The following is a 19,561-nucleotide window of genomic DNA, read 5'->3' on the forward strand; positions in this document are numbered from 1 at the left end:
AGATTGGCATCATCAGCATCTCTGGAGATTTGGCCTCAAAGGGCCAGAGGGGGTGTGGGCTTTTCTAGCTGAGGGAGGGGCTTCGCGTCCCCATGTGTTAGTTGTATTCTTCTTTGTGCTTCATTGGAAAAGAGGTAGAGCGGGCACTTTCACAGTGAGAAGAGCCCGGATTGTGGTCAGTACCATCACAGGAATGAATGACTGGCCTTGGTATCAGATTTAAATCAATCCTGACACAGCTCTAAACAGCTTTTGGGGTTTCCCTTCTCCATCCATGGTGTCTCTGGTTTGGCGGTTTGGTCGCCCTGCCGTGAGGCCTCAATAGAAGCAGTTCATGCAACACCTTATAAGTTGCAAACTCATCCGGTCACTGACAAAGGACAACATCAGAGAGAAAAAAAAAATCATTGTTTAATAAGAGTTGTTGGGAGGGGAGGGTGACACCTTACAAGGAGAATACAAATGCCTCCTCTGTGTGGTCCTTCAAGAGGAGCCTTTTAGCTCACAACACAGCCTGCACATCCCGCCAAGGCACAAAGCGATGAGGTCATCTAACCGACAAGAAGCAAACAGGATGGTATTTTCGCAAGGATCGAAGGTTAACAGAACCACTTCACACCCTGACCCTCTAAGGAAGAATCTTCCGCTGACCTCTGGTCAAGAGTTGGAAAACCCCAGCCTGAATCTCCTGTACTGGAAGAATGTGACCTCATGGAAGGGCGATGAGATGGTTCATGTCTCTAAAGCAACAAGGGACAATGATTCTCCTGTGCCAAGGGATATAGCAAGAGGAAGGAGAAACCACAGACGGCCTCCGGTACGTGGGTGGCCCTCAGGCGCACTGCGCTCTGGAAGCCAGAGGCGGTCCGAGCTGTGCTCTGGCGGAGTATTTTGTTGTCCTGCCTACTGACAGTCACTCCTGGGCCTTCAGTGGTTCAATGAGCATCTAATGAATTACAAAATCTAAAAGATCATCAGCTTGTAAACCTCAACAAATCTGTAATGAAATGAAGGACCCAAAGGCATTTAATTATTGAACACATAAAAGGAAGTATATTTAAAAAAAAAAATTGGTCAAACTGTCCTGTTAGTTATCATTTTAAAGGAATTTACAGGGCTGTTATAGATTATTCTTTTGGAATAATTCAGTTTATAGCAAATGCCTAAACTGGTTTCTTCATTGCACAGTATATTTTCTTAAAATGGGTGCTTTAAAACAATTACATACATATTAAAAATCCTCATTTCTCTGCTTAATTAAAATGTTAATACTCTCAGACAACACAGATCTGAAATGGTGAAACCAGCAATTCCCCCTCCCACCTTACAACAAATTAAATTGAGACAAAATTACAAACACATTTCACTACATGATTATTAATAAAAATCAGTTTCTTTTTTTTTTTTTTTTTTTATAAAGTTGCCCGAAATGCAAGGGATGTGCATAGGTTTACAACTTAGTCATAATAGCATTTTATTCTTACTCCCCTGGGTGTGCCCCGTGAACGGAATGTACTTTGCTGTAGATTACAGATTGTTTTGTCCAACACAGACACACCGACAGCATAAACGCTCGCGACTGTCCACATGCATTAAGAGTCAAGACCCAACTTCAAATCTCTAAAAGGTTTACAGGGTGCTTCAAAGAGACAGTATCACATTATCTGGATGTTACATAAAGGACTTAAAAAAAAAAAAAAAAGCTATTCTAAAAAAAAAAAAGAAAAAAGGCCTTTAGAAATTTATGACTGTTTTGTAATCACTAAGACTGATTATTTCAAATAAATAAAGGAAAGATATTCCAATTCATAAAATCAGACTCTAAAAAGAATGTAGTGTTCCACCCCCAGTCAAGGTAACAGAATCATTGTTTATTATTAAAATAGATTATAGAAAGCAGCATCTATTTTGTGCAGTTTTTAGGGGCCTTGGAAATAAAAAGCTATGATTTCCAAAAATATAACATTCCAAAGGATTGAATAATACATACATTTAAAGATACATTTTATTAAAGTTTAGGAGAACTGATTAAAAAAGATACTGTCTCTTTAAATGAGTGTGTAATTGTTTTCTCCTCCTATCTATTCGGACATGACAATAATTATAAATGGAGGTCACACTACAACTAGGTAGTCTCTAGGGACCATGACCTGCTGACACACGGCCGATAACAAAGAGGCTTTTCCATGTATGAGGTGGCTCCTGGGTTCGCGGCAGGTCTCTTGGGAGAGGCCTAATAGACCCAGGAGACCGGGACCCACTGCGGGGCTGTGCACACGAGCTCCACGGCTTCCTCCAGATGTCTGATTGTCTCATCAATTTCATTGTTGATAATTGTGAGATCGAAGTAGTGTGCGTATGTTCTCTGTAAGATATCGGACTCCTTCTGCAGACGCTGAAGAGATTCATCCTAAATGGCGGTGGGATGGAGGTCGGGGTAGGGCGTGGGAGGAGGGAAAAAGCAAAGACAAGACAGAAGTCAGCTGGACTCTTTCTCTCTCCACGTTCCCGTTACTCCCAGTGTCACAAGCAGGCAAGGCTGGACCTCGATGTGCTGCATCAGGGCACGAGGCCAAGTCCGCTTTGTGACAGAGGAGGCAGTGGGCCCTGCGATGGCAGGGTCATGGAGGAGCGGCCTGTGGCCCGACTGCTCACCATGCAACGGGAGCTCCATGCCAAACCGGGGGATCAGAGAAACCAGACACTCTTCGGCAAACACAACGCCCCACCGGCCCGGCTGCTGCCATCTGCCCCAGTGGGAGCCAGTCTCCTGACCGACCGGCAGTGACGGCTCCAGAGGTGAGGACAGAGCCCTGCATCCCCCTGCTTCCCTCTGTCCTCTGCTCGCACTTGTATGGGGCCCCAGAGCTCAGCTGCATCTGCACCAAGAAGCCACTGCCTCTGGCCAACAAATTAAGTTGCATTTTCCCCTCTTCTCCTTAGAGGTCCAACATGTTCCAGGAATTCAATTACGTATAATGGCCCTCGCTCAATAGCAGTGGATGCCAGAGGCAAAAGCTTTTTGGATGTTGCAAATAATGGATGAAATAAGGCCATTTCCCAGATACAACAGCAACTGGCATCTGATGAATCCCCTCAAACTGCTCTATGCTGGAAATGGCCAGATGTCACTGGTCAGAAGGACTCGTACCGCTCAGGGAAAAAACTCAAGGGAAAGCAGCGACTGAACTCTAGGGGGCTTTGCTGCAGGAAAGGACTTCCCCTCAACTCCTAGAGCTTGCTGCAGATCCCTTAAGGGCCACCAGAAAGTCTGCCTCTGGATCCTCACAGGGCGGATACCATTAGGTTGAACTTTCAATGGACAAATTCAAATCTGAGGCCAGAGAACTCTGTAAGTCAACTTTGCCCTGCCTCTCCCCCAACACGAGGTAGGTAAGGAAGGTTATTGGGCTGAGTCTTACGTATGTGGAGATATAGTTAATACCTGTTTATGTGATTAGTATCTTTCCCCGACTGGAGCGTAAACTTGTCTGTGTGCCCGGTCATTGCTGTGCCCAGCATTTGGCACTGTGCCCCGCACACAGCAAGTGCTTACTTGGAAAAAAAGCACCTGGCTAATGTTGCCCATTATGGGGTTTGATGAGTGCAAACCTCTACTAGGTCCTACTATTCTACTAGGAAATGGAGGCCCATGATAACAGAGACCTCCAGAAACACTAAAGGATGCGGGAGCCATGGTGCCCAGAGCTGACTTAGGACCCCTCCTCTTCTCTGAGGCCCATCCATTATTTGTGAGAAACCCTTGCTGATGAGCCCCGGTCTGTGGGTGTGAGTCTCTGGGAAGGGGATCGAATGGGGTGTCACCGGATCCCATCATAGCACCATGGTGTGGGTGGACAGTTACGAGGCAAGCTAGGGACTCCAGCTTTTCTCTCAGGATGCTCTGAAAAGATTGTCGGATGTGGTCTGTTGTCGTCTACTGGGATTTCAAAGCAGGGCATGGTATGCTGGGCCGTGCAATGTTAACTATTACAGTGTAGATAAGACCTCAGTTCCTCACCACCTTCTAAGGTCCTATCAACAGGCTTTCCACTTGCACTTAGAGTATTTTCACTGTGGCTATACTTGACAATGAACAATGCAGAAGCCCCATTTTAGGAAACACTCATTCACCCAAAGACGGGAGTGCATCCTGCCAGCCTGGGAAGAGACCATTCCTCCCACGTCACTCTCTGGGCTAGGGGACTCCACTGAAAAACACCGTCCTGGGCCTCAGAGACCATGGGCAGACTTTAGGATTTACTCAGAAAGCTGGGTTGATGAAAACATTCAAGAAAATGTATGGCCGACGGCATCAATTTTTAAACGTAGCTCTCTTTACAGAAAAAGAAAGCTTCCTCTTAAGGACCTTACAGGATGAAGCTATATTTGTCAGTTTATTCCTCTACAGCACTTGTCTGCGGGCTTGCCTTCCGCATGAGCAGGGTTTAACTCAGTGAAGACAAAATGCCTCTATTCTACCAGCAGAAGCCAGGATTAATGGGAAGGAAAGGTCTATGTTCTACATCTAGGAAAGGAAACAAGGTTGGATTTCATCACCTCCTAGCTGGTACTTACGGGCAATTTTCTGCACCATTTTGGCAGCTATGGAAAATTAGTAAAAGGGCAGGAAAACAGGCAAAAACAAAAAACAAAGCAAAGATGACAATCCAAGAAAAATACATGGCAACCAAAGGATAAGCGCTAAGCACAACGTGGGGTTTCACACAGGCCAGGGTGTTAACGGAGATGGGAAAGGTGGATTTACAAAGGGATACGCCACTTGCAAACAACAGGACAAAAACTAATGGCCGGAAGTATGAGTAACATAGAAATGTAAAGATTTAGCCTTCCTCAGAGGCCTGCAACATGAACACTTCCAAGCCTGACTGTAGTGTTCTGGGCTCTGGTGGGTTTACGCCAATGGTTAACTGAGCAGAGCCAAGAGCCCTCTGGTGGTTTCTTGACCCAGCAGAAGCAATGGAGGACTCTGTGCACGAGACTCCTCGTAAGAGTGGCCCTGCAGCAGATCAGCACGGATGCACTTACCAGACACTCCGTAACTACCCTCTGATCTGCCCAGCCACAGAAGGCCTCTGGGTCAGCTGGGTACTAGATGGTGATGCCAACTCTTGAAGGCACTATCTCTGCGGCAGCTGCTGGCTTGATTTAGCCTGACAGGGGACAGAGCTCATGTCCAGGTTTGGTGGTCTCCAGGGACCTGCATGGGCTCCGCTCCAGAGGCTGCCTGAGGGAACTCGGGCAGCTGGGCCAGGGTCATGGGTTCCTTATAGCGCTCTTCTGGCAAAGCAATCACTGGCCTAGAGCTGGGCCTGTGGCCTGCCACTGTCTTAGCCCAGCGCCCATTAGGGGTGGAGAGGGCCACAGTGGCTCGGCAAGCTTCCACGCCTTCGTTTCCTTGTCTTACTGATGTGGGGCTTTGGTCTTGCACACAACACACACATGGATCCTAACGGCGGGTAAAAACGGAGCGGCCCTTACCTCATTTAAACCTGGAGTGATAGTCGGTGCGGCAATAAAAACAACAAAAGGAGCAAACTCTGCAGTCCTCAGGACCTTCAGTGCCTGTGTACAAAGCAAAAACTGGAACTTAGAAATCATGAGTACAGCATTTAATGGAGTCCGTAAGAAATCACACAACGGAAAAAACCCTTGATTCAAAGTTTTGGCAAGGGATTATTGAATTTACCAGCTTTATAAGTAACTTCTGTTACTCCTTTTCTTCCAAAGGATGGACCACAGCCATCAGCAAATAAAAGGTGACAAACCGGACATTTTAAAAACTGAATCTCATGAATCAATAGGACTGACTTTTCTTCAGCCACATCAACACTGATAATGTTGGTTAAGGTTCATTTAAACCTGGCTATTAGCTGTAGCCTTTTTAGTTGACAGGAAATGTGTTTTGGGCTAGGCTTGGATCATTGTGCGGGCTCTGCCACTGAGCTACAGCCCACTTCACCCCATTTTAACCTTCGAACTGCTAACAAGGCTAGTGGGTCCCTGCCACTGTCACTGTGAAGCCGTGTTCACACTTACGGGGCCTTCTGAGTCGCCCTGATGCCAGGCCCCGTGGGGCTCACGGGGGAAGAGAGACCTTGTCTGGGGCTGGAGTCTGGAGACACTAAATGAGCGGGTAATTGGAGGCCCACAGGAAAACGCTGTGTTGGAGGGAGAGGGGCCCCTGAGGCTGATGCAGTTCCCTTCAGAGGCATAAAACACGTTGAACGGTGCAGCCACCAGTTTGCACAGACACAGTGCCAAGCTGGCATCCCATGCCCTAGGAGTTGTTTCTGGTAAGGGAGTGCTTGTCAGCTCCTCCCGGGGGGGGGGGGGGGGGGGACGTGACCCTGCAATGGGCTATGGATTCCCCTGCATGGGACAAAAACTCCAGCATACGTGGGTACACAATTCACAAGTGTCTGGTGTGTCATTAATTTGCACCGCAGCGAATAGTATCTTGCTGTCCTTCATCTGAGCATTTAACATGCGTGTTCTGCTACCTGCGTATCTGGCTTTCTAAATGGCCTTTCAGTGGTTTGCTTTGCTCTGTTCCTACTCCTCCCTCTTTTGCCTGGTTCACGGTGGTAGCAACGAGACCGGTCACTCTGCCCCTGTACTAAAAGCCTGCTACTAGAATGATCGATCCTTCTGGCAAGGCAAATCCCATCATATTGCTCCTCTACTCCAAACCCTTCCACAGCTCCATCTTGGCCTTGGGATAAAATGTACACTCCTTAGCATGAATGCTGAATCCCTCTGTCCTGAGCTGGCCCATGCTTATCTCAGTCTCTCTCTACACCTCTCTGCTGCTTCCCCCTCTTCCAACTGGCCTTGTTGAACCACTTCCAGTTCCAGAAAGGGCCACTCTGCCTTCCCAGCTTTGTCTTACTACTCCCTCTGCCTGGATGCTCCGTCCCCATTCTCCCTTTGGCATGGCTGAATGATCCGTGAGCACCTGGCTCTGGTGTTCTTTTGTCTGCAAAGTCCTCTGTGGGCTCTGAGCCAGGCCGTGCCCCCCCCCCCCCCCCCCCGACCATGGGATCCAGGATGCCGCACACCAAGTACCCAGATACCAGAGGGTGAGCTTACGGGCAGGGGCGATGTCTTGTTCAGTCATCTCCCTTGTGCCCTGTATGGCAGCCGGCATAAACTGTGTTTATGGTAAAATGAAAATGGAAAAGCAGCACACAGGATTGGCAGAAAATGTTTGACCAGTGGGCACTGTGCTTGGTGGCTGAAGGGAACCTCTTGGCCTCTGACCATACGGAGCCGTGAGAGACCAACAGGGATGACAAAGGTTTAGTGCAAGGTTCACTTTCACTGGGATTGGGTTTCTGAATCCCAGCCACACGGGATCTCCTTGTGGGTTAAGGGGGCCCAGCACATTGTTTCAGCCGTCATATCAAAGTGCTTCAGTTGTGGACATCACATTCCCCTCAGGAGAAAGCTCCTTGGGCCTGCCTATGCTCCCTTTTGACAGAGGTAATTGGCAATTTCTTTTTGAACCCTTTTGTGATTGAGAGTTCTGTTAAGGAATAAATATCATGGAAAAGTCCATATATAGCTCAATTGAGCTAAACAGGGATCTTCCTTTGGAAATCTCCTGTGAATATAATTTTGGGCCTCTTTTTCTGTCCTTCCTGTGCTCATAAATCAGGAGGCTCAGGGTCAGTTGAGACAGAAGGTTTTCTCGTCTACCCACAGCCAGCCTCTAGGCAACTGAGATGGGGAGATATCCCAGTTCACGGTTCCTACCCTTGCTTCCATCCCTGAAGTGACTCCACGCACAGAGGGAGCCTAGATGCCGAATGGAACCCACTGGTGAAGTTGAGAATGACACCTCAGGTGTGAAACGGCCTTTTTTCTGCTCAGTAACCCCAGCCTGAAAGCCACCCAATTCTCTGAAATTTTAAGTGCCAGCCTGCGATTGTTTTTGCAACCCCAGAAAACACACTCCTGGGCAACCATAAGCAACCCGCAGATTACCCTTCTCTGTGCAGCATGCACACCCTTTGCCTTTATCCATCCGGACACGAAGATCATTCCGCACTTACTATGTGCTGCCCAGTGCTCTCGTGTTCACGAATCAGGTTATATTCCCTTAGCAGCTAATTCCAAGGAAAGAACTGGCATCCTTCTAGCAGATAAGGATGATGTGATCCACGACATTCCCCTTTTTGTCCTGCTCGCCAGGACGTTCAGAGCCAAACTGCAGGCTGATCAGAGTAAATACAGTGGCCTTTTCATGGCTTTGATTTTCGATTTCGATACTAGGTTACTTTCTCTTCTTTTCCTATGTCATTATATTTTTAAAAAAAATTTTTTTTCAACGTTTATTTATTTTGGGGACAGAGAGAGACAGAGGGAGACACAGAATCGGAAACAGGCTCCAGGCTCTGAGCCATCAGCCCAGAGCCCGACGCGGGGCTTGAACTCACAGACCACGAGATCGTGACCTGGCTGAAGTCGGACGCTTAACCGACTGCGCCACCCAGGCTCCCCACATTTTCAAAAATGAAAAGACCCTCTCAAATCCTGACTGAGATTTTCTTGTCCAGTAGCCCTCATGTCTTCACCACAGTCACCACACATTTCCTCAGGTGTCCCCAACTGCTCGACTTACAGGCTTAAGTGCGTGCCTTTTTTGGTGTGTGCGCGTAGTCTCTGCTTGCCTGGGGTTTAGGGTCACTTCAGGGACAGTAAATGGAACGGCTTCACAAAGATTCCCTCCCCTCAGGCTGTTAACAGGGGACTTCAAGAGGTCTCTTAAGCCCTCTTCCTTCTGACTGAAGACGAGACACAAGTTTGTCAGTATTTACAGGCAAATATTTCTTTCTGAATCCCAGAGAGGTGGGGGAGTCTAGAAAGGTCACTGAAAATATGCTGGATTTAAACAGCCAAAGCAACATTAGGTTTAACATTTAAAGTTAAGTCTTTAGTTCTCTTCTGTGGAGACATGAATTGATTTTATGGCTCATATATGGCCAACAGTTGATCCCAGGTTACCACCCATAAGGAGTGAAAACGTATTTGATCAAGTCCCTAAGACGCAGATAGCTTTAAGACGTATCTGCTTTGCAAACTTAGAAAGTGTATAGGGGCAAGTGTCTAAGTCATTCTACACAAAAATATAAGGGTTTAAAGAAAAGCACTATGACCCCAGAGATAATCTTTCACAAAACGGCCCCTAGTTCAGAACCTGGCTCTTGTTTTTAAGTACAGATTCCTAACAAGACCGCGGCTACCCCTTGTTGACAACCTTTCCCTCTACGGGCAAAAGCCAAACCACAAGTATTCTGCTACCATTAACTTGTTAAGGCAGCAAATGCATAAACCGGAGTAAAATTAAAATATAAAATCTAAAACCATCTCAGTAGGTTTTGATGACACGCTGGTGCTATCACAGTTGTAGCTTTAGGGACATAGGTTATTTTCTGGGCCATAGCTTCATTTAAAAACATTTTTTAAAAAATGTTTATTTTGGAGAGAATGTGTGTATGAGTAGGGGAGGGGCAGAAAGAGAGGGAAACACAGAATCTGGAACAGGCTCCAGGCTCCGAGCTGTTAGCACAGAGCCTGATGTGGTGCTCAAACTCATGAACCGTGAGGTCATGACCTGAGCCGAAGTTGGACGCTTAACCGACCGAGGCACCGAGGTGCCCCTCCATAGCTTCATGTCCATGAGAAAGAAGTTCTATGGTTTTTCCTCAGGTTTGACTGCCTTATTGATTTTTCTAAACATTAAAAAAAAAAAAAAGATTTAAATCCTAGGACTATATATAAGATAGACCAGCTTCAGGATTCCCAGGGTCACCTCTTCCAGGATGGAACAGTGGAAGGAGGAGGGGGCTGGCTGTAAGAAAACCGAAGCCCCAACCAACACTGTCCAAAGCTGAAACCTCACTCTCACTCGAGCTACACCTTGGTTCTTCATCTGCAAAGGAGGACACGGATACCTCTGTCTCGGGGTTCCAAGGATTAAGGAAAGAGTACTCGTGCTTGCAAAATACACAGCACTGTAGGAACACACCTTTTCTTCTCATTTTAAAAGAAGCAGGTTGCTAGTTTGCTTCTAGGGTAATCTTAACTGTGGCCCTCTAGGTTTGAAGCTGGACTACAACGTCTTCACATATTAGACATGTGTTCAATTGGGCCTAAGCTGTCTAAAATAATTTAAGAGAGAGGCGCCTGGGTGGTTGAGCTGGTTAAGTGTCCGACTTTGGCTCAGGTCACGATCTTGAGGTTCATGTCTGGCTCCATGCTGACAGCTCAGAGCCTGGAGCCTGCTTTGGATTCTGTGTCTCCCTCTCTCTACCTCCCGTGTTCATGCTCTGTCTCTCAAAAATAAAGAAACCTTAAAAAATTTTTGAAAAAATAAATAAGCTAAGAGAGCATGAAATAATAGACCCAAATGCAATAAGCCGAACACCAGTGTTAGGTGGTCTATGGTCCACAAGTCAGCAGTGGCAGGTGTGAGCCACATGGCATTTCTGCTGTTGGGGAATTTTTGATGTAGACCGAGGCACTCATTTCATCCTCACCAGCTTCTTATTTGTATTCTTAGCTCCCAAGACGATGCTTGGAAGACAAGAAGTGCTTCATACAAACTGGAAGCATCCAGCTGTCCGTGAGATCTAATAGTGGGGGATCACACAGGCTGGGCGGGAAAGGGTGAGGAGAAAGGCATTCTAAGGTCAGAGCCTCCTGGAGCCGGTTGTCCTGAAGGCAGGGTGCCAGCATTGCCCATCCCGGGGAGAGAGTGGGCCAAAGGCAGGGAAGCCCAAGGGAGGAGCCCTGGGGGTGCGGAGCCCGTGGGCCTCTGCGGCTGTGCCACTGAGTGCAAAGTCCGCGTGGGAGCAGGACCGGGCTCCAGTCCAGGTCAGTCCCGGGTGGTCTGGGGTAGGTGAGCCGGGACCAGCATGGTTGACCAGACCAACTGAGAGGAGCGGGGCCTGGCCGATCGATACCCATTCCCAGCCTTGGGGCTGGGTGGCCCTGAGAGACACAGGAATGCATGAGCTCATCCAGCAGTCAGGGGAGCAGGGAGAGAGCAGGGGTGTGGGGCGCTCTGGTGCCCATGCCGCTTGTACAAACGGCTGCTGCGGATGTCCTGATGAGGCCGTGAGGGCTCCCACTCAGCGTGTGACCTGGCGAGGGCACAGGGAGAGTTGGGTGCCAGGGGCAGAGTGGCATGGCAGCCGCTGAGGCAGAAAGCCCTCGAAAGTGGACTTAGGTCAGGGAGAGGGGTCTGAAGAGCCCTGCAGTCAGCATACTGCTAGAGACCTTACTACCAGCAGAAAATGACATTCAGGCGAAGACCAGTGTGGGACCCAAGGACGGGATGCCGAAGACCACGACCAGGATGGAGACTGCCTCTAGCCACCCCCCACCAGAAGACTTTGCCAAGCCCTGGTAAGGAGGGCTTTGTAGGTAAGGAGAGATCAAGCTGTGTTCCACATGACACGTTTAGTTCTCTACAGGTCCGAGCTCACTGTCAAGTGCACCATACAGTGTTCACCGTGCTGCCTTCCTCCCCAGCCCCTTAAGCAGATTCTGAGTTCAAGAACCCCATCAGCTTCTGTGAAATGGAAACTGGTGTAGCCACTGGCCACGATGTTATGGTCTTGGGTCATATAGACGCTGCTGCCAGCTACTGTCCTCCCTTTGGGCATGGCTAGGGGACCAAGTTTCATATGGTGGCCCTTGAACAGGGGCCATCCCTGCCTGGGATAGCCAGGTAAGCCTGGTGAAGTGGAGCCTGCCTGAGGGGAGCTGGTCTACCGTGTTGGCAGGTGGTATATGGATTGCTAAATATAAGTGATAGGGATTTGGCACACAGGTCAGCCTTAGAAAGGGAAGGCCCAGGACTCACACGGGGACCCACAGGCTTCTCCTGGAACTTGCCCCAATGTCTCCAACACCCTTCCTACTGGACTTGAAGTCCTGCTTCTGCTTGCTTTGTCCTCAGAGATGAAAAAATAGCTTGTCAGCGTGTGTGTGTGAGAGAGGGAGAGGGAGAGGGAGAGGGAGAGGGAGAGGGAGAGAGAGAGAGAGAGAGAGAGAAGCTTAGGGCTTCTCTACAGATTATCCAGTCATTCCTGTGTCTGGCTCCAAGTCCCTCCAAGCTCTCCATATCCCTCCTAGTTCTAGCCCGGGGTTGGGCATCATCTTCAGTAAAGAGACGGTGGAGGCTGAGAGCCACCATGGGTCTCCCTCCCTGCCTCATCTGGCACTCCCTGGGCTCACTCCTGCTTGCTTTCCTAAAGCCAGTGCTGTGTTTCAGACCCCGACCCAGGCCCCAGGATCAGAGTTCATTGATGGTGATGAACAGAAGACGCCGGGAGAGGCTCTGACAGTCCCGTGTGAGCTGTACCGAGAGAGAAAAGGGGGCTGTTGTGATCACAAAGTGCCCAAGTCTCATCCTGAGGTCAGATTATTGTAGGATTTCTGGCAGCACAGACCCAATCGGGTACTTTCATTGAGCTTCTGAGTATAATGAATCTCGTAAGAGTATACTGTTGCTCCTTAAATACACGGTGTGTGCACCGAGCTCAATGATCAGTTTGCATTCTAGACTGCCAACCCACGATGCCTGCATTACGATACTTTCCTGTAGTTATTATGTGACCCATGCTGTTCTGATGGCGCTTTTGATTTCAGAACCTGAGCTTAGCATGCAGGCAGGTGGATGGGGGCAGCGTGTGGCTGGGTGTTACCTGAGGCTCCACGTCCAGTATTGCAATCAGGCCCTGCTCATGGATCTTCCGGATGGTCTCCAGTTTTGTCCCATACATCGCATCCTCATGGCTGCCATACTCCAAGTACTCGTTATTAGAGATGTCTTGCATCATTTGGTCATGAGATACAAAGTAATAATTCTTTCCATTTTCTTCATCTTTCTTTGGAGGTCTGGTTGTATCTGCAAAGAAAGTCACATATCAAGAGAGGCTCAAAAGGCTGAGCTCATGATCTGATGCTCCCAATGGACCTACCCAAGCCCAAAATCTTGAGAGCTGTGGATTTTTCCAGTATAGGTCTCATGCCACGTTCCCACCCCCAGTAGCTTTGTAGAACTAAATTCTCAGCACCATGTTTATCTGTGCGACATCGGACCACAAAAACTGGTTAGTTGTTTGGTCTGGTGAATCCTTCAGTGTTTAGATGAGATTTATTTTATCTCTTCATGGGTCTCTACAGGACAAAGACACTGACCCAAGATGAACATAACTTACTGTATGCCTTAATGCAGTTACTTCTTAAGCAGAAGGAAAAAAGAAGAGTTAAAAAAAAAAAAAAGGAAAACCACATATGGTTATTTAAATTTAAATAAATTAAAATTAAAATGTCAGTTCCTCAGTCTCGCTAGCCACATTTCAGGGGTTCAGTAGCCACATGTGGCTCATGGTTACTATAATGGACACTACAGATATTGAAAATTGTCACTATCAGAGAAAAGTTCCATTGGATAGTGCTGGTCTATGGCAGCTTGCAAAAGAGAATGTTAGAATACAGCAAAAGGTGTACTACATTGAGAATCCAATGACCTTGGCCAGATGTGGCCATAATAGTTAGTAAAGACCTACACCATGAGTTGGCAAACTATGGCCTATGAGTCAAATATGGCCTGCTTTTATAAATAAAGTTTTATTGGAAAACATCCATGCCCATTTGTTTACATATTGTCTATGGCTACTTTCATGTGGTAATGGCAGAGATGAGTAGTTGTGACAGAGACCATGTGGCCATCCATGCCTCAAATATTTACTATCTAGTCCTTTATAGAAAAGGTTTGCTGACCCGTGGCCCAAGAGAACATGTACTAAAATATTGGCCGGTAAGTCCTAGTTCTGTGGGAGACTGACAGGACCAGTGTTCTGCAAAACACAATTTAGAAAATGTCTTTCTAGACACGCCAGGAACACTGGTTTAAATCTTCCTTCCTCCCACTTTTTTCCTTTCTTCTCTCCTTCTCTTTTTTTCTTTCCTTCCTCCCTCCCTCTCCCCTTCCCTTTCTTTCAGTTTCCATCATTGGACAAGGACAAACTTTATGCTCCCCTTTGCTGTGTGCATGGGTCCAAACCCATGGGGAACTGCCCCTCTCTCCTACCCCAACTGGATGGACTATTAGAACTTCCAAGTGCTCATGGATGTTCCAATGTAGATGTTTTAAAGAACTCTTTCTCCAGGCACATAAAAGCTGAAGAGATGGCATCATGTGTTGATGCTGTACGATGCTTAGTCATCTCGGTAGGCAAACATATGCTATATACGCATCTGGGGTCAAATATTTGAGAGAGGGACCTCATGACTCACATGACTGAGGTTATCAATGTATGCTTCAAAACCAAGCTAGTTAACTGGCCGTTTAATAACATGGACGTTCAATTGTTATGTGACCAAGAAGAAACTAAATGTTAGTTAAGCTTGCTATACTTCTGATCCAGACATAAGGAGAATTAAACGAATACTTCAAAGCGTTTTACTAGAAAATCCCAGAGGTACCAAGTGAAATGGTGTTTGATGAATTTCCTTTTTTGTGTAAATCAGACAGGGTTCTGGAAGGAGGGTGTGGTCTTATGAAGCCCCACAGCTCTCTGGGGCATAGAGAAAACCGTAAGTGGTGTTGACCTGGCTTCAGGAAGGCAACAGAAGACCCTACTGGGAAGAGCCAATCTTCCCATTTTCTCTTTTTGGTCTTATAACTCATTCCCCTTTAGTCCTTCCCACCTCGAACAAAACTGTATCTTCCAGAAAGCTTCTGGGATTCAAACTATAAACTCTGGTACAACAGTACTGAAAACAGTGATAGCAGTAACATGACTGCTCTTTATCCAGTATTTGCTAGTGCTTCCTAATCTCAAATATTCTTTACATTCCTGGAATTACTTCATCTTACAGTTGAGGACACAGGGCAAGAAGTTAAGGGTGAGATAGAGAAAATAAAGGGAATAAAAATATTACAGATTTAAAATTCTTTATAAGAACCACCCGATGGTATACTGGCTTTTCAAAGTGGTGAAAGTCAATAACTTAGGTACGTTTCAGGAGAATATCGTTCTATCAAAGAACACTGTGCTATCAGATCTATTTTTCCGAAGAAGAATTCATCTGAGTCATGTCCCAGCCATACTGCTGGGAAAATCAGGTCACAAATAGAGTGGATGAGCCCAATTTTGTTAAAAACAACGACAAGCAAATCACACGCTGCCTACGTTTGTCCTGAGAGAAGCTTGTGGGAGTCTACAATAGAATGTTTACGGTGCCACTACTGGGCAAATGTGGTCAGGATTACTGTTAATTCATTTTCTTCTTTGTTCTGCTTTGGATCTTCCAGATTTCCCCTAACGAGTAGTTACAGCTTATATGATAGAAAAAAATACGTTAACTACAACGTTTAAAAAGTACTGGGACTAGTATACTTAAAAGAGAGTGAGACATAGCTTACGCGGAATAGGGTATGCAAACCGGTCTGGGTGCTTTGTGATGAGAGTGTTTTTTATGTGTCTTCTCCCAACACCGTGCGCACCTATGTCATTTTAAAAGAAAGAAGGTGAAATTGACAATTGTTAGTAACATTTGCAAAATGTGTTCAAGATGACATTAACAAAGTTACTTATACAATCAAACTTACCTAATAAGACTAGTGTTTTCCTTTTGAATGCCGGCAGTTTTACTACTTCTTCATATGTAACGAGATCTAATTGATCGAACACTACAATACAAAGATTTAGAAGAAAGGTAAATCTACAGGAGTATTTCATGTACATCAATTATGATTTTATTGGCAGAACTAAAGTTATAGTAAAACTGTGTCTTAAAAAAATAGAAGTCCAACTTATGGTCTGAGCTTTCGTGTAATTTTAGTCCTATAACCTTTTGGGAGAAAATTTCATTTTTAAGCCCATGAAAATGCACTTTAGAACCAGGGGCATCCAAAGATACGCTGAGCACATGCATAAAAGTCCAATTCTAAGAGATACTGCATATCTTGTCATGCAGTATCCAACAAGTCATACAAATTCATTCAAAACCACATGCTGTTCATATTTTTGCAATTCTAAGAAATTAGCATTACTAAAAAGAAAATGTCTGCAGACATTGACCAACATGAATATAGCATGAATGCAATTAAAGTTAACCAAGAAGGAGGCCACTAGATTATTTCTAGGGATGGATGAGAGATGCATGGACAGCTGGTCTTTTAACTTCATGGTTCTTTCTTTCAGCGGAGGTGCTGAAGGTAGCATGCTAGATTCTTTCAAAGTCAAGTTCTGAAACTATGATTTCACAAGCTTTTGAAATGAGCATCTCACAAGTTTTACTGTAACCCAGCTCTCCATTCGATGGAGAGTCTTGGGTATATAAGTAGGGAAACATGCTTCCCTGGGTCCCAAACTTTGTCAGCCCATGTGTGGTCAGTCAGGATGGACGAGATGCAAAGAAGCGTGAAGCAGAGTCTGAGCTGGGAAACCTTTGCAAAAGGGGAGTTCTCGAATCATTACAGACTGAGAATAAATGCTTAAAAAAACTATTTTTTGGAAACCTGCCTCTTAACAGAACTGTTACCAAAACTTTCCCAAGAGGACTATTCCTGTTGAAGTTCAAGGTAGTCTGGTTCTCACACACATTTGAAAATTCTCACATGAAGGCTAAAATCATGAGTCTGTGTTTCCTATAATGGATTTCTGTATGGTGATATCGCAGTGTTGTCAGGCACACACTGAAATTTCTTTTTCAAATAATATTGAATAAGCTCTAGGTTTCAGAGGGTTTGAAATACAATCAATAAAATTGATGCCTTGGTTTAATAAAGGGATCTGGGATGCTTCAATCACGAAGAGAAGCTTCTGCTCCCTGAAACAATATGGCCAAATGCTTTTGGCTCTCAGCTCAGTCCTTAACATCTGTGATCTTCCCAGTAGCAAAGAACTTTAAAATGCAAAATAGGATACTCTGGAATGCAACAGATCAGAAACAAACGAACAAAAGTATCATTCCCAAACTACTAAAAAAAGAAAGAAAGAAAGAAAGAAAGAAAGAAATACAATGTGTTAAAATAAGGGTTAGTGCATGTTAATGGGTATCTGTGCATTTGTTTGCTTTTGATAGCTTGATTCCATAAAGGTTGACTCAAAAGTCTTTAATTCAGCTAAACACCAAGAAGTGCCTTCTGTGTCTAGAATGGCAGACTCCCCAAATGAAAACAAACACGAGGTTCTGTGCGTGCTGGAGCTGGCTAGTCATGCTTCAGTGGTGACGGAGTGTCAGAGTTGCAAAAATAAAAGCAGGAGTGCTTACGGCATTGCTTTTTATACCCACTGCCCTTGGAGTGATGTTTCCAACAAGAAAAAGGATGCTTATGAAAGAGGTACATCAACAAGCGGATATATATTTTAATACCGAAAAATAATCAAGCATCTCATGAAAGGGCAAGATGATGATGGCACAGGCTTTCTAAATGGTATCTGCATCCCTTTCCTTCCACAGAGCCCTAAATCCTACCCACTTAAGACTGGTCAATTTTTAAGAAACACGTAAGAATGAGTTAGATATGAATAATCGACAGCACAAACAAATGAACAGGTATGTTACACGTCAATATCTTAACCATACGTGAATATCATGAAAAGGTTACTCTGGTCGAAATGAAATCACCACATGGTCATAGGATTGAGAAACAATAAAAGAGAATATTTAAAAATAAGACATACAAAGAATATAAGGAGAACAGTTAAAGACTGAACTTTTAAAAAGTTTTATGTTGTTTGCAGATTAAAAAAAAAGGGACTTAATGAAAGGAAACCGTCAAAAACAAAGAGGCATAGTCACTCAACAGGTTACTTACATGCACAGAGGCCATTGGGAGTAAGACAGCATGAAAAATGTACAGGGGTCATTGAAATATGGCTTTTAATATATTAGTAAAATAAAAGTATAATATGCACAAAAGAAACTTTACCATGCAATATTCTAAACACGAGGCAAATAAATCACATTAAGAAACAAACTCATTTTAATAAAAATTCAACAATATCCTTATATAAAAGCCAGTGGGTTTTATATATGCATGGAAATCTTGTCTAGGAATAGGTACATGTTCTTTGGGGAGTGTACATGTGGAAGCCTTTTGCTCTTCATTTTGTACCTCCCTGTACTGTTTTTGCAATTTCTCATCACAGGTGCCTATTATTTTTATTAAAAAAAACCTCAACAGGGCAGTGAGATGATGGGCCACTTTTTGTTGTCTTAAGAGTTCTCCGTATCCAAGAGAAAATGTCATAGTTTTAAAAACTGTTCAACTACTAATTTGTGGTCTGAGGCAAAATTTAAACACACCTATGAATGGTATTGTAGGAACCCTCTGGGTTCATGTGTACATATGTAAATAGCGTATCTGAGGATATTGAAATACCATTGCTTAGGGCTCTAATAGTTAAAAAACAACAACAACAGTAGCAACGAATTAATAAGGACTTTTTTCCCCTCACGTTTACATTAGTAACTTGATCTTTAAACTGATTTTGGAAGTCCTAGGGCTGAGGAATCTCAGTGCCTCAAGAGTATACTTCTAGCAGGCTGACAATGCTTTTTGCATCAAATTTATGTGGCTAAAAATCTTTTATGCATTGCAGAAAATGTTATTTGCTGTAAATACTACAGACACTATAATCAAATCTATTCCCAAGGCTTCAGAAATACTGTCTGGCATAGTTTGCTCCTATTATCCTGATTTCCTGGTAAGCTACTCAATATTCATGCCTCTTTTATGTGTTTAGGTAAGTATTTCCAGTTGAATCTTTTCCATAAATAAGCCTTTAGCATCGATTCCTGGCCTCATTTGGAAAAACTACAAGCATATTCATATATGGCAAAAACCTCCGATTAGAAAAGACCTTGCAGGCTGGTAGCACTGGGCCGGGCACCTAATCCATCTGGGTGCGTGGGCCTGGGCCAGGGCCAGGGCCAGGGCCAGGGCCAGGTACAAGAATGGAGCAAAGGGATGATGGGTCCTAGAGATTAATTCTAGTATCATCGTTCCATCGGTTCTAGATACTGACAAAGTTCCCATCTTTCTTTTGATCACACATATAAACAAATTCAGAATTTTATGAGAACGTCTGGCCTGCCATCAACATATGCAGAATTCTCAAAGATTTGAAGCTGGAAACAAGACATATGGCCCTTATTTGAATTCACTGAGGACTATGGGAAGACTCCCCACCCCAACTCAGCTGTATTTTACAATCAACTTCTGAAAAAGCCAGAAAAATCCTTCAGAAATATAGTTTGATTTGTGGCTCATGACCCCATTTGGCTAGCTCTTGGCATTAAAGAATATGTTTCAAAGTTGTCAAAGCATCTGCCATACTGGCTGAGTGCAATGGTATTTCTTTCTCTTTTTCACATCAATTCCTTATATAGGCGATGCTGCATATTAGGATGGCCTTTCATCATGGCTAAAAGCAGAATAGTTGATAAAATACTTGACTTCCCTTTCCTGACAATTTCATCTCTTGCCAAGTAAAGGTAACCACTA

At 45.0% G+C, this 19,561-nt stretch overlaps 1 protein-coding gene and 1 long non-coding RNA gene across 21 annotated transcripts in view; one reads left to right on the forward strand and one right to left on the reverse strand.

Moving 5' to 3' along the window:
* Window positions 1-389: 389 nt before the first annotated feature.
* Window positions 390-19,561, reverse strand: part of CASK (calcium/calmodulin dependent serine protein kinase) — a 358,988-nt gene continuing 339,816 nt past the window's right edge. For 7 of the 19 annotated variants that reach the window (XM_043570153.1, XM_043570162.1, XM_043570152.1 and 4 more), the window contains 6 exons: window positions 15,656-15,736; window positions 15,470-15,550; window positions 12,741-12,943; window positions 5,503-5,586; window positions 4,579-4,605; window positions 390-2,410 (listed from right to left, as the gene is read on the reverse strand). In XM_043570153.1, coding sequence (XP_043426088.1) covers window positions 2,234-2,410; window positions 4,579-4,605; window positions 5,503-5,586; window positions 12,741-12,943; window positions 15,470-15,550; window positions 15,656-15,736 — 653 coding nt within the window. In that variant the 3' untranslated portion in view covers window positions 390-2,233. The remainder of the gene's footprint in view (window positions 2,411-4,578; window positions 4,606-5,502; window positions 5,587-12,740; window positions 12,944-15,469; window positions 15,551-15,655; window positions 15,737-19,561) is intronic. The other 12 variants (XM_043570169.1, XM_043570160.1, XM_043570156.1 and 9 more) reach the window with 3 other exon arrangements.
* LOC122477266 lies at window positions 11,154-19,383 on the forward strand. 2 transcript variants are annotated; one of them, XR_006295666.1, is made up of 3 exons: window positions 11,154-11,436; window positions 17,512-17,607; window positions 19,127-19,383. It is a non-coding gene; the product is annotated as an uncharacterized LOC122477266 (long non-coding RNA). The 2 variants fall into 2 exon arrangements; XR_006295665.1 differs by lacking the exon at window positions 11,154-11,436 and adding an exon at window positions 17,248-17,392.

This window comes from Prionailurus bengalensis, chromosome X, assembly GCF_016509475.1.
Source record: "Prionailurus bengalensis isolate Pbe53 chromosome X, Fcat_Pben_1.1_paternal_pri, whole genome shotgun sequence".
In the NCBI taxonomy this organism is placed as follows: Eukaryota; Metazoa; Chordata; class Mammalia; order Carnivora; family Felidae; genus Prionailurus; species Prionailurus bengalensis.